Raw genomic sequence first — 14786 nt, forward strand, 5'->3', positions numbered from 1 at the left:
GTCTTGAAAATCACTGTACAGACCCTTTGGGCAACCTTACGGCTGCTGAGTGGGTATGGCATAAATAAAATACAACACTGTGTATTTTGGCCGTCGGCGATCTTTCCCGCAGTCGGGCTTGTACCTTGGGTTATACAGAATACACCGTGTATTCTATATATATCTTTAATTATTAATATTGCACGTTTTATTTTCATGGGGTGGGAGGGACAAGGAGGCTTAAGATTTTTGCAAATAACATTATACACATGCTGCTTATTATATGATTATATATATGAGTGTCATTGTCAAACAAATAAATTTGGCTTCTTATCATTTCTTGATAATGGTCAAAATGTGAGGTTGTACGGATTTAACTAGTACATGCATAGTCAGTTGATGAAAAACTTAAGTGACACGAATATAAAAATAATAGAATCTATGTCCCTGGGAATTTACTTCAAAACAGTTACTATTAGACTGTCCAGAAAAATCTACATTAAAATGCACTTCATCCTCTACTGTATTGGAGGCTCCAAACTGACCTTTATTCATTGCTATGCAAGAGGAATTTGGTTATGCCTTCTGATTCAGTTCACTGTTTGTGCTTAGTTTAGCGATCATGGTAGATAGAACTGCATTTTCCTAGTCCCCTTAGTCGTATTGGGCAGGTTTGACTGTACCTACTTGTAATAATCATAATAATAATTACATTCTAGTATTGACATATGGTACCACTGTTTGGAGTTTGTGTGTTGACCAGCTTGTTTGATTAGAAACTTGCTGATCAGTCTGGTTCCTACCTCCTGATCCTGAGAATGCATCGTAGAATTCATCATCACTAGCATCACAGAAGGATGCTGGGAGCTGGCGGGGCCGGGAGGTGCTGGACAGGCTGCTCTCCAGCTGATGGTGTTCGGTGGCTAGGACGTGTAGGGCGTCTTGTAGAACACGGGATTTTTCTATCTCCTGCTGCAGACGAACCTTCCGTACCTGTAGTGGTGCACAACACAGTTTCCATGTTACAAAATCTACACATCATCATGCACAGTCTGTGGTCAATCAAGTGTTAAACTGAGTCTTAATTCCTCCTTACTCAGGGAAATACAACAAGTAAACTATGTCACACACATACACAAACAATGTGAGTATTCAGTAATGAGCCTCTCCATCCAGACTGGGCTGTTGCATTGGTGAGGGGGGGGGGGGGGGCTAGGCTATTCTAATCTAAGTAATCTAACCAGTTTGACCAGCTTTCTCTGTTTACTAAGTATGCAAAACACAGAAGGCATTCCTGACCGGAATCAACAGCTGTGTGGAGCATGTCCAAGTTATGCGGGAGATCTTAGCACATGCCAAGAAAAAACGCCGCGCAGTCAACATTACATGGTTTGATCTCGCGGATGCCTTTGGTTCTGTGGAACACGAACTAATTCACTATCAGATGTGATCAACAGAACTGTTTATGTTTTTGTAAAATGAAAATAAAAAAATTCCATGTGATAACTTTTTTGCAATCTCCGGTGACGTCATTTCATCGAAAAAGCATGAAAAACGCTGCTATTTGGGTCATCTGGCGAAAAAAACGCTTCACCATTGCTCTGGACTAATACAAAAATCGTTTCGCTGGCCGACCAACTACTCCTCGCACAAGAATGATACAAACCACAGGCTTTTCAGGAAATACGACAAATCTATGCTCAGCTATAACAATCACCAAGCAATAGGGAGCAAAAGATAGGGAGACAACAGCGCACTTCCGGCCTATTACACCACCCTTCCGTCAACTCCGGTCAGATTTGAACTCCGACCCGGAACCGTAAATGGCAGACACTTCTTACTTGCAGCATCTGGAAGTTATGTACAGGTGAACATTGTTGAACATTAATTATGCAAATGAGATCCTTATTTACATAAATTATCAGAAAATGCGATAAAAGCCTATTTCTTAACATAGATTGTGTAAGTCTGTTGTCTGGTGGAGGAGACGATCAACTGATATAATTTATGCAAATGCTTATTTGCATAATTAATGACAAACACAATTAATACAGCAGTAACTGCAATAAAGCCCAGGATCATTTGGCAAAGGTATGGGATCGTGGAACTCTAGTTTTCTAATAAATATTAAACTTACTAACAGACCATTAGTTGATATCAAGATATGCGTAACATTACGTAGTACTGCTTTTATCATTAAGCACCATGAAAAACATAGTTTCATTGCAATGGTAATTATTGTACTAAAATGCTGTATTTTCGTTTAGAAAAATAATATCAGGGGCAATAAAACTTGATGGTATCATCCATATATTATGCGTATCATTTTCAGAATTATGCTATCAATATTTAGTGAATCTTTTTTTAAACTGCAATTCTTAATTCAAAAATAAGGAAACAATGGAAGGTCAAAATGCCAACCAGGGAGGGATCCTACATGTAAGTTTAAGCTCTGACAAGGAATTCCTCTAGGACAGCATTTAAATAATAATGTTTAAACCTGATTCTGATACAACAGCTCAACATTGAAGATGTCATGTATCAGAATTTCAGATTCTCATGTAGCAAAAATCCCATGCAGGCAAAATGGTTTTTCTCTTTCTATTGGAATGCTTCCACATTTGGTATGCATAAGTCCTGGTAACATTCCGTATACACACAAAATTTTCTATACATGGTGAGGGGCTTTATCTCTTTACCAAACTCTGAACAAATATATATTATATAGACCATAGAATTCAGACTGCACAAATCAGAGCTTGGGAACATGCTCTAATATCATGAGATGGATAAAATATTAACAAGACCTTCCTGATCCAGCGGTACACCTAAACCTGGAAAAATCAATATCAGCATACTAATGGAATGGTGGAACAGAATGTCAGCAGAGAACCGTTCATCTGAAAATACAACCTACCCCAGATAAAACAAGGTGTTGTTGCATTTTCTTCTTCCCAAGAAAAGTGGGAAAATACCCTCAGATACAACATCAGCTAAAGGTATAGTTACATAAGTATCAATAATTTCCACCTGTATCTTCCTACATCATTTGCAAAATTATAGTAACATGAATTAACCAGCAGCAGGTTTGTAAACATTGCAGAGAAGAAAACGTTGTGCTAACAAATCTGCATTGTCAATAATGGTGCATTAATATTGTACAGTTGACAAGTGTAAGAAGCTAACAGAGGCCCAACATGGCAGGTACACATATACTGGACACCTAACTTGCAATTTGCAAATTGAATAAATAAACTAAGGTTGTGTTCATTTTCATATCCAGAGTAAGACATGTTGGCAAATAAAGCAGATTGCAAAATACCTGCTGATGAGGAACAGTGTGAGGGAGGGGTGTCACTCACCACAAACCGCTCTCCTCACAGACAACCGATGACAGAATAATGCAGTCTACAACCTGCATACGTACATGCAAGATGGCTACAAGGAGGAACAACCTTAATTTTTTCCTTCATGAATACATAACAAAACTCTGCTATAGCAGAGTGAAATATGCAATACTGACAAGAACATTAAAACAGTTACTAGAAAACTGTGTAAAAAATGTTTATTCCTTTCCTTCTGAACATAATAATTAATTCTGAGGTTAAAACTGTTAAAAGCTGGCCTCCTTACCATCCCTGTTTTTTAGATGATCATTCCTCCTGGTAATAAACCATATATACATGGCTCCTGGGAATATACAATGCAGTGTGAGGGAAATAGCTTAAACAATAGCTGTTTGATTTGTTTCTATTGAAGTAACCAAGGTCGGATGTTTGACCCTGTCACGCCCACTAAATTATGCGCAACGATTCTAAAAAAATGTGGGCCAAGTCAATTCAATCTTGGTTTAACGGAATCCCCAAATCTACCTTTTACCAAATCTAACATTAATAATAATGATTGATAATAAAAAAGGGCAGTCATCTTTCAAAAGGGCTTAAGGAGCTGACAGATCAGCGGTCAGACATTCTGGGCCTGCTACAAGGTGAGGTTCCCTGCCTAATGTCACTTATATCTTACTGTCCTTACCACCATACAAACCAAAGCAAGATGCTTTTCAATGAGGCAAGCAGCGGTGTAGGGCCGACACCCACCCCCCACCCACCCGGAAAATATAAGGAACATTCTAGTGAGAATCTCAAAATGTTTCAAGGGTCTTGCATGTTCAATGTAAAAGTGTCCAGCCACTGTGGTGGGAGGATCAGCTTTTCCTAGGTCTCACATCAGGGAGTGCTAAAATCTCATTTTCTAACAGCAAATCTAAAATTTTAGTTCAAGGTAAACTTGTCAACAGATTTTTGTTCCGATTACATTTTGTACTTAGTTGCCCATTTTTACCAATTTTGCGTCTTTGCTTTCAACTGACACTGGCATTGGGAGGGCAAGCTTCCCAACACAGAGGTTTTGTTTTTGCAATCAAGGAGGCTCTTTTCAGGAGGTACTTTTTGTACTGGGTTGCTTGTATCCCTGGGCCGTAGCAGTTGCACCCATAACCTGACTGCACCGACCATTTACCAGTGAAACAACCATTCTGACTTATGCAAACAAGCACCTGTACAGAGCAAACACCCAGCAAACATTTCCCAAAACCAATAAGTGGTTGGGTAGACAACTTTATCACAAATTTGCAGTGATGAGATATTGTCTTCAAAAAGCTACCAAATCTAAAACATAAACAAAGCCTTTACCACTTACATTGTACAGTCAAACCTGTCTATAGCGGCCACTCAAGGGACAGGAGAAATATGGCCACTATAGACAAGTGGCCACTATAGAAAAAATGTTGATCAATTGACCATGAGCAAGCTACACATGATTTCAGTTCCCACAAATCTTTGTCACCAAGTAACATTGTCTTGCTCGGTAAATTCACTGACAAAGACTTGCACTTTAATGCTCAAAGCATGCATACCTTCTGCTACCACCAAAATGACCCTGTCAGGAACTCCAAATCCTCGCAAACTACAATTTCAAACTCGGTGCAGGGTGACATAAGGCTGCAGTATGGTTGCAAAAGGCAGTGTTCCTGTATTAACGGGACCAGAAATCTTGTGGCCGTGGCCGCGTTGGAAAGGTGGCCGCTAAGCCTATTTCTTAATCATTATGAATCCAGGGGACCGACAAAAAGTGGCCACTATGGCCAGGTGGCTGCTATGCAAAGGTGGCTGCTAATACAGGTTTGACTGTACCTGAAACATTGCCTGTACCACATGTCAAAAAAAAAACGATAGCAGATATTGGTTGCCCAAATCTCATTAGTGATTTACATCATGGGGATGGCATCACAAAACTGAGACCACAGGAAGTCCCAACCAAGGACACAAAATGAATAGCCAACTGCAGTATTAAGACTAACCATTAACATGACCAAATTAAATACATGTACAGATAAACACCAAGGGCACAAAATGTAATTTAACCAACAGTACACAAGTGAGCAAATGCATTGATGACACAAAGTACATTTTCCGACTTCTAAAAATCATAGTGTCACATTTTTTCATTTTTTCATCATATTACCATGAACAATTTACAGCTGCTTCCACGAACATACGTAAAACATGGAAACTAATTAATGAAATTCTAAATAGAAAAAAAGCCACTAATGCTCTTCCTAGTAGATTTATTGACGGGGAACTTGAGGTATCTGATCCAAAAGACATAAGTTGAAAAATTTAATGATTTCTTTGTTAACATCGGCCCCAATTTAGCAAATGACATAGAAGAAACAGGCATTTCTCCTTTACAATACATTCAAAATTCTTATCCATCTAATATAATGTATTAGTTCTTTCGAAGAACCTACTTCAACAGAAATTAACGAGATTATTATGAATCTAAAAAATGCAGCCCCTGGTCAAGACGAAATAGGTGCCGCGCTCTTGAAACAAATTGTTCCTGAAATTTTAGAGCCAATAACCCATATTTTTCAAATTTCATTAAGAAATGGAATAGTACCAACAGACCTCAAATTACCAAAGGTTTTACCACTGTACAAAGCTGGGGATCCTTGTGTTTTCACCAACTATCGCCCAATATCAATCTTACCGGCCTTTTCAAAAATTCTGGAAAAAATAGTATACAAACGGATAATGAATCACTTAGAAGATAATGATATATTATATACTCATCAATATGGATTTCGCAAAAAACATTCTACATACATGGCACTCTTACAACTAGTTGACAAAATAACCACATCTTTAGAAAATAACGAATACACTATAGGAATATTTCTGGATCTTTCAAAAGCCTTTGATACTGTAGATCACAACATACGAGGGGCGTTCAAGAAGTAATCCACCTGACCCATTTCCCAAAGGAGGAGATTAATGAAACTTGGTGCACCGTTTTTGTCTTTCTCTTCATAGGAATCACCCAGAGTTATGCATTTCTACCATCGTTTGATGCAGCTCTGTACACCGTTTTTGTAGGACGCCCCAGGTTGGTCCTGCAACAGATGCCTCATCAATGGCAGAAGAGGGACGACCAGGTCTGGGAGCTGTTTCCACAGACTTCCGGCCATGTTTGAATTCACAATGCCAGCGTTTTACAAGGTCATATGATGGGGAATCATCACCATAAGTTTCTTTTATTTCATCAAAAGTCTCATTTGGTATGCGTCCTTTCAAATACAAAAACCGGATCACTGCGCGACACTCAACTGGCTCCATTTCACACCTGGTCCATTTCACACCTGACTCAGTTCAAACACCTTTAAATCAAAAACCAAAATTAGTTCAGAGCTGTTTTTTGCAACATAACCCATAGAGATATGAATCATTACATATGCAAAATTTCATCTAGATCAGACAACTGGAAGTGGGTCAGGTGGATTACTTCTTGAACGCCCCTCGTATCTTAAGAAACTATTCAAATATGGATTTACCGGCTCAGCTCTTCACTGGATAACAGACTATTTGACTAACAGAAAACAATACGTGTCCAATCTAAATAACATTTCCTCCCAAAATGTCCTCACTTGTGGTGTTCCACAAGGGTCCATTCTTAGCCCGCTCTTATTTCTTATTTATGTTAATGACCTCGCATGTGTATCAACCAAATTATTTGCCCTGTTATTCGCGGATGATACCAACTTCTTTATGTCCGATATAAAGTTTGAAAAATTAATGACAATTGTTAATGATGAATTGTGTAAAGTTAATCACTGGTTCAAGACGAATAAATTGTCAATCAACGTAAAAAAAAACAATTTCATTATCTTTTCAGGAAGGAACAAGAGGTATGATAGAGAAAAAGCTAAAATCTATATAAACAGCAAAGCTATCAAACAAGTAAGTCATACCCGCTTCTTAGGTATAATAATTGACGAGAAACTTTCATGGAAGATCCAAATTAATAGTGTTTGCAATAAAATTTCGAAAAACATAGGCATTATAAGAAAAGTAAAAACCTTGATTTCACGAAATATACTCATGACTCTTTATTACAGTTTGATTTACCCTTACTTAACTTACTGCAATATCATATGGGCTAGCACATACACTACATCTATCAAACCTCTGTACCTCCTTCAAAAGCGCTTTGTACGAATTGCGGGCAATGCCACCTTCACAGCACACACAACATCTCTCTTTAATGACTTAACTGTTATGACGGTATTTGATATCAACAAATTTCAAGTTGCCATATTTGTACATAAAATTGTCCACAATAGTTCTTTCCTACCACAGCAATTTAGATGTCTTTTTAATTTCAATTCAAATTCAGATTTTCACCACCACTACACAAGACAGCAGAATCTTTTAAGACCAGTTAAAGCAAAATCTTGTCTAAAACAACACACAATAAAATTTAGAGGCCCAACCATCTGGAATAATTTAAGTCAAGTCCAACAATGCTGCTTATCATTACCCAGGTTCAAAAAGCTTGTTAAGATTGATTGCATCACACACCCAAGCATAACTTTTACTCTCATGTCCCGAATAAACGTACCGGGACGTTTATTTTTTTCAGCCTCACAATCCACCCGGTACGTTCTTATTTTGGACGGTACGTTTATTTTTTTCTGAAAATTGGGGCTTTGCTTACCCAGGACCCTCAAAGAATTGGATTTTGGGGGTTTTCTGCCCATATTTCCGCGGTATTTTTGCTCAAAATTCCCTATTTTTCGGGCGAAACGGCGCGGATTTCCATGAGCGTGTACGCGTACGCGGTACACTTTCGGTGATTTCGGTCGATCTCGCTATGACGCTACGAAGTAAATGTTGTTCTTGGGGGGAAATAAAACACCACACTGACGTTTTGAAATACAATTTTTACATAAATAAGTTTTAGTTTTAATTTAGTAGTAGTTTATAGTCTCTGTTTACATCGTAAACCAGCACCTTGCACGAGGAATTTCCCGCCGGTCTTGTGGTTCCATGCGCTTTCGGCAGCGAGGCGGAAGAGTGATTCGTTCACATAATAAATGCTGGACGTAGAAATAACAATAACTTCGTTTCCCTTGTGATATGAGTTTTGACGCAGCAAATTCTCCCAAACGACAGGAATTCGTCGGTAAAAACAGCAAGTTCATAATCATTTCACCGCCACAACTTTCCTTTGTAGATGCATGTGCCATTATGCCGAGATGGTGACGTCGAAATAAAACTTTCTCTACGTAGGCTTATTTCTTTGATAAAAATCAACCTTAGTCTAGTTTTCACATAACTAACTTTCATTTAATAGATTTTAATCGTTTTTATACCGTAATCACTGTATTTTATGCTACACATCAGAAATCTTGTTGCAATATTTTACCTTGGTAAAAGTGGAGTCGTCCACTGACCCCTAGTGACCTTGTTTATCAACAGCTGCGACGCCATGTTGGAGGAAAACGCAAAGACGGCGATTTCCATTTTTGGCCCGCGGAATACGAAAATTGGGACAGCTTACATGCATTTCAAGAACCTAAAACATCAGATACATGAACGGACGGTCTATTTGTAAAAATTGCCCATATAGCCTTCCAGTCTGCACAGAAATGACGATGTAGAGAAGGGTAGAAGTGCAAAGAGTCTGAGATGAGAAAAAAAACGCCACGTGAATTCAACAACACTTCGCCAAGGAGCTTTTATCGCATAAAATCACATAATTTTGTATAATGTTTCCTTTAATCAATGTCTCCTTCATAAATAGTCCAAGTTGAACCGACACTTTACTGATGTAGTACAGAAAAAAAAGTGATCCCCTCGTGGATAATTTACTATTTAGCGCAGCGTAACGCGGCCGGCCACGCGCCCGTGACGGCAGTGTTGGCATAGCGGCCGGGCTGAAAATCGTCTGGCCGCGACCGCATTCGACAGGTGACCGCTATTAGACTATTTCTTAATGCTTAGGTCAACGGGAAAAATCCAAGGGACCGACGAAAACTGACCGCATGGCCAGTTACGTGGCCCCTATACTCAGGTGTAAAGGCAGGTTTCACTGCGAATTTCAACTTGCCTTTTATTAAAAAATTTGAGAAAACATCATGATTCGAACAAGATATCTATAGTTCTTCAGCTCATCATTTATAGAACTAACTGATGTGGTTCTTAGGCATAAATGAATAAAAAGACCTACCTGCTTATCATCTCCTTTTCTTTGGACAGAAGTAGCATGGCCACAGTTAAATACATGTCAATTTGGTAATTTTCCGGGGGGTATGTTTATTCCGGGGGGTACGTTTATTAGATATTGACGATTTGTCCGGGGGGTATGTTTATTCCGGAGGGTATGTTTATTAGGGACATGAGAGTACCTGATTTGTTTGATTTCCTTGTTTCCTTGTTTTTCATATTAGTTTTTGGTTGATTTTGGTAGTTGATAGCTAATGATTCTTAAAACTTAGAGGTCCTACCTTTTTTCTCAAATCCCAAGTTACTTGTATATGTTTTGTCTATTTTGTTTTGTATTTATTATTTCATTTGATCATTTGTAATACAACTTCTATTCCATTAGTATATTTCACATGATGATTTCAACTTATGTTATGTGCATTTTTCGTTCACTTTAATTATGTATAATTATTATTTCTGCAACTTATTTCTGGGGGAGGCCAAAGAAAAGCCACATAGGCTTCTGCCCACCCCCCGCATGTTCTTCATCTCTGTATACACATTTGTTTTTAAGCCATGCTATTATGTGCGAATAAAGAAAGAAAGAAAGAAAGATATACCTTTCTCTTATGCTCCCAAGTTGGCTGTCAACGGCATCAATATACAAACAGTGACCAATACACTTACATTGTAGGTGTGGTGATTGACCGTCAACTGAACTGGAAGGACCAGGTGAAAGCCGTACAAGGGAAACCGAAGCAATCATTATCATTTATGATGAAACTGTAAGAATTCGGAGAGGCGAGTAAGAACAGAAAGAAACAAACATGCCGACACCCGGGATCAAACCCGGGTCGGCAGATTACAAATCAGGACCGCTATCGCTGTCGCCACAAAAGCCCAGAGCTCCTTGGTAAGGACGGTAGACTTGAACCACTGTTACAAAACATATCAGCCCCTTCATCACAACATCAGCACTCCACACCTTGTACAACGCCATCTTTCTACCACACATAGCAAACGCCTGCACGGCATGGAACACTGCTCCAGATCAGGACCTACAGAAGCTACAAACCATGCAGAACCGGGCGGGAAAACTAATACTCGAAGGCTCCAAACAGGACACCATCAACTGAAGTACTCTGTAAGCTGGGCCGGAAGGATATTGAGGCAACTAGGGCTGGGTATCGGTACAGCGTACCGGTACAAAACCGGTTTTTCTTATTGGACCGGTCCAGAAAAACCGGACCTGAAAAAATCAGGTGGACCGGATGTTGGACCTATTAGAAAATTAACAGATTATTTGATCAGGCATTCACACGTCTTGGCGCTTGCAGGTGGAAGAAAATAACAAAAGTGAAGTAGAGTAGAGTTTGGAGTAATTTCTACCAAGTTTTACAGCCAATTGCACAGTTGCAGTTAGCGTTGTAGGATTTTAAAATGCCAGTGTAAGTCTAATACTCCACCAAACAGATTTCTTTGTAGTGAAATGGACCATTGGTATGAGTCATACTGAATCAGGTCCAGGTTCAGGTCCGGACCTGGACCTGATCCTCTGGACCTGAACTGGACCTGGACCTGAATTTTCTGTACCGGTACCCAGCCCTAGAGGCAACACATCAATACTATACCGCCGTACTCATCTACAAAGCTCTGAACAACAAACTCCTACCCTAGATGCACGAGATGTCTACTGCCTTGACCAAAGTACAAGAACAACCAGACTAAGTATACAAGCAATCAACTTGCTGTCCCAAATCCCCACGGGGAAACCTTCTGAACGCTACCGTGGACCAAACATTTCGTACAGCCTAACACCAGACATGCGCACAGCCCCAACTCTAAAATAACAGAAATGGCCGAAATGATGGACTCGAATTGTGTCTCTCGCTATTATGTATTTTGTACCATGTAATACTATGTAAAATTGTGTATATAGACTTATAAGACTCAAAAGGACTTTTAATGACGTAAACTGTGTCTCAGTCTGTAACAGTTATATACGTTATGAACCTTGCCTCTTCTCTCATGACCTCAATGTAAAGCGGTCTGCAGGCCGATTTGTCGCTTTCATGAATAAACAAACTTTAAGGTTCAAACAAATATCCCCCTAAAGAATTGACCTAACTAGTCTACCAGCAAAATTTATGCCAGGCCCTGAAAATGCAGGAAATGGTGTTTCAGATTTCAAAACTTTACCGGAACTCCCCTGCAACGGCTCGAACCTTCGGTGCTGGACATGATGAAAATATGTTGAGGGAGCGTCACCCCAACAAACCTTTGAAATGATAGAAATTTTACTATTGAACTTAAATATAATACTACAAACAGAATGCAGGAAACGACGTTTCAGATAGTCAAGAATCCTCAAATCCTCAAATGCAGGAAATGACGTTTCAGATAGTCAAGATTTCAAAATGTTCTCCAGACCTCCCTTGTAACGGCTAATAGTGAAAATATGGGAGGGGGATGTTGTGCATGGGTCATTACTCTAAAAATAGTTCTCTAACAGAAATGGCATCAAATTTAGCAAAGTCAGAAAAATATTCCCCTCAAAATGCAGGAAATAGCATTTCAGAGGGTCACAATTTGACAATATTCAAGCATGTTGGCGGACCCCATTTGCTAAAAATTTTGTCAGTAAAAGTGCCCCCCCTACAAACTTTGTTGCTGCCACCGCCTCTGTAAGGTCATTGTCTGATAGCAAGGACTGCCATTGCCAAAACAGCAAGATAAAGATATGGGTCAAACCCTCTATTGCCATCATTTGGCTACACAGAATGTTCAACTTTAAATAAGGTTGATCCTTCGTGGTCTGCATGCCTCTTCTGAATGAGAACAAATTTTTTACATCATGTAATCTTTGTTAGCCATGGTGAATCTTGGGAGAAAAAACATTTGAAACAGAAAAAAGAATTGCCAAGTCAGGTGATGTGCACATGACAGCAGTAGAGATGTAATGCTTATTCTTAAAGGAATATGTTTGGTGGAGTATCTGACTCCCTGGTGACTGGTGTTTTAAAATCTTCATGTAATCAAGGTCAAATCTGACTGCCATGCTACTGATCTTGTGCCCTTGGGAAAGGCACTTTACATGACTCTCCTCACTTTACTCAGGTGAAAATGAGTACCTAGCTTTGGCTAGGGCCGTCCCTTAGATAGGACGTTAAATGGAGGTCTCGTGTATGGGGAGAGTCACACCCCATCATGCGATGGTGCGGTGTGAGATGGAGCTAACCCTTCTGTCGGGAGTTGGTGATTCACTTCAAATCACCCAGATGGAGGTCTGGCAAACCTACATACCATATCAGCCACATGGTGATTTACATCATTCAACCGGACGAGAGACCTGGCACATCCCCGTCTTGTATTCAGCTAGAAGAAAGGGTATGCCACCCTGTAAGGGGCGGTATAACCCCAACGGTGCTGTAATACACCGTATGACTATGACTGCCTTACTGACTTCTGTAAATAGTTTCATCATGTTGGTAAAATACTCATATTAGTAAATGTTCTTCGAAACAACCAGTCTTGTAATAATTTCCAATGTTTCCATGTCTATCAGACACCATCATCAGGATTAGAATGACTGGATCTGAAGTTATAGCTGCAGCGCCACCTACATCGGCTATAAGTAGCAGCAAGAATCAGACCCAGTCATTCTAACCCTCCCTGATGATGGTGTCTGATAGACATTGTAATGTTGAAAGTGCGTACAATTCTGGTTGAACGTGTTTCAAAGAACCTTACTATATGAATCTACTCGACTTTGCTCGTTATTTCCTAGGCCCGGTAATTCAGCAACCCCTTCCTAAGGCAAGCCCCAGAAAGAACATCCAGAGAATTGGGATGACTTCAAAACAGCTCTACTGTCTGCAGCCAATTCACCACGAGGTTAAAACTGCACTAACATTTTTCCATGGCAGTAAGAAACTACAGTGCATGGTGCTGCCGCGAACTTAAAACCAATGTGATAAGTCTTTTTTCTGCTACCGTGAAATTTAATCCCCATGAAGTTAAATGTACATGTATTTACAGTATGAAATATCCATTAGAAATACAAACAACTGTTTGTAAACTAAGGTGACATACACCCGCATGTGGAATGGACTCTCTCTAAGAAGTGCAGTCTCAGGAGACCATCTAAATGTGCACCTCTAGAAGGTTGTCCTCTGTTGTGGACTCTAAAGTATTAAATAACACCTTACTCAACAGAGTAATGTATTCCTGGCTATAATGTATACAATCATGTACAATAATTGGTTGTGCTATGATATATAAAAAGAGTAGAACATAAGTCTGACCTCTTCCTGTTGTGTGAGAAGTGACAGACAGTGCGTCATGGCTGTGTACATGTCTCGGGAGGTGGTTCTGAGCTGGTTCAGCTTCTGTGTGACTGGTCCTGAGGAACATGCATAGGAGTGACCAGTTACAATGTACATGTAACACCAAGACTGGTGATGCTCAGGATTTTTTTTTTATTGGAGATGTGCTGCCATGACAATGATTATCATCATTACCCTGCCATGTCAGCTCATCTCAGATGGATGTGAACACGGAATATGGCAAGTAGATGTTACTAATAATATGAAGTAATCTCCAAGAAGATCTGAGGGGGTAATCTCCAAGCAGGTAATGTCCGAACAGATGTTAGGACATATGTTGGTGTTTTTTTGCAGGCTGATGTTTAAAAACAGTTTATGAGGATTGTGTTATGCATACTTTGCCCTGGTAAGCTATCAGTAATATAGGGCTTTGTTTTGTTTTTCCTGTTCATCATTTGTCTGTGTTGGACTGTCCATATCATCAACTGAGTATACATGCACCTCCAGATCAGACTTGTCTGATACATGACATGAAAACTCAGTCAAGAGAGGAAATTGGTGCCTCCCAAGGGCTCAAAATTGGATCTTGTTAGGGATACCTACCTACCTACCTAGTCCCTTGACTACTGCTACAAAACAAAATGTAACATTGTGACCATTGAGGAAAAATTAGTTCCAGAGTTTGCCTTCCTTACCTTGCATGTTGATATCCACCCCTTCCAGTACTGCCGTCATGTCTGAAATCTGCTTCTCCAGGATCTGCTGATGAGCATGAGCCGTCTGGTAGATGGAGATAAATAGAATGTTGGATTAGGTTTTCTAAAATGTCCTATCCTCATCAGCACTTTTACTTGTCTGAGACAATCGGGCTGATGGACTTGACTAATGTCTAACCCCGACAATGATACAGGTCTGACAAATGGCCAGAAACGAACCA

The 14786-nt window shown here is 39.7% G+C and overlaps 1 protein-coding gene across 7 annotated transcripts in view; it reads right to left on the bottom strand.

Annotated features, from left to right (window-relative positions):
- Window positions 1-14786, bottom strand: part of LOC118404770 (oxysterol-binding protein-related protein 1-like) — a 74054-nt gene that overhangs the window by 25702 nt on the left and 33566 nt on the right. For all 7 annotated transcript variants that reach the window (XM_035804100.1, XM_035804101.1, XM_035804095.1 and 4 more), the window contains exons 14-16: window positions 14545-14629; window positions 13829-13926; window positions 783-972 (exon numbers count right to left, since the gene is read on the bottom strand). In XM_035804100.1, coding sequence (XP_035659993.1) covers window positions 783-972; window positions 13829-13926; window positions 14545-14629 — 373 coding nt within the window. The remainder of the gene's footprint in view (window positions 1-782; window positions 973-13828; window positions 13927-14544; window positions 14630-14786) is intronic.

Source organism: Branchiostoma floridae, chromosome 17, assembly GCF_000003815.2.
Source record: "Branchiostoma floridae strain S238N-H82 chromosome 17, Bfl_VNyyK, whole genome shotgun sequence".
NCBI lineage: Eukaryota > Metazoa > Chordata > Leptocardii > Amphioxiformes > Branchiostomatidae > Branchiostoma > Branchiostoma floridae.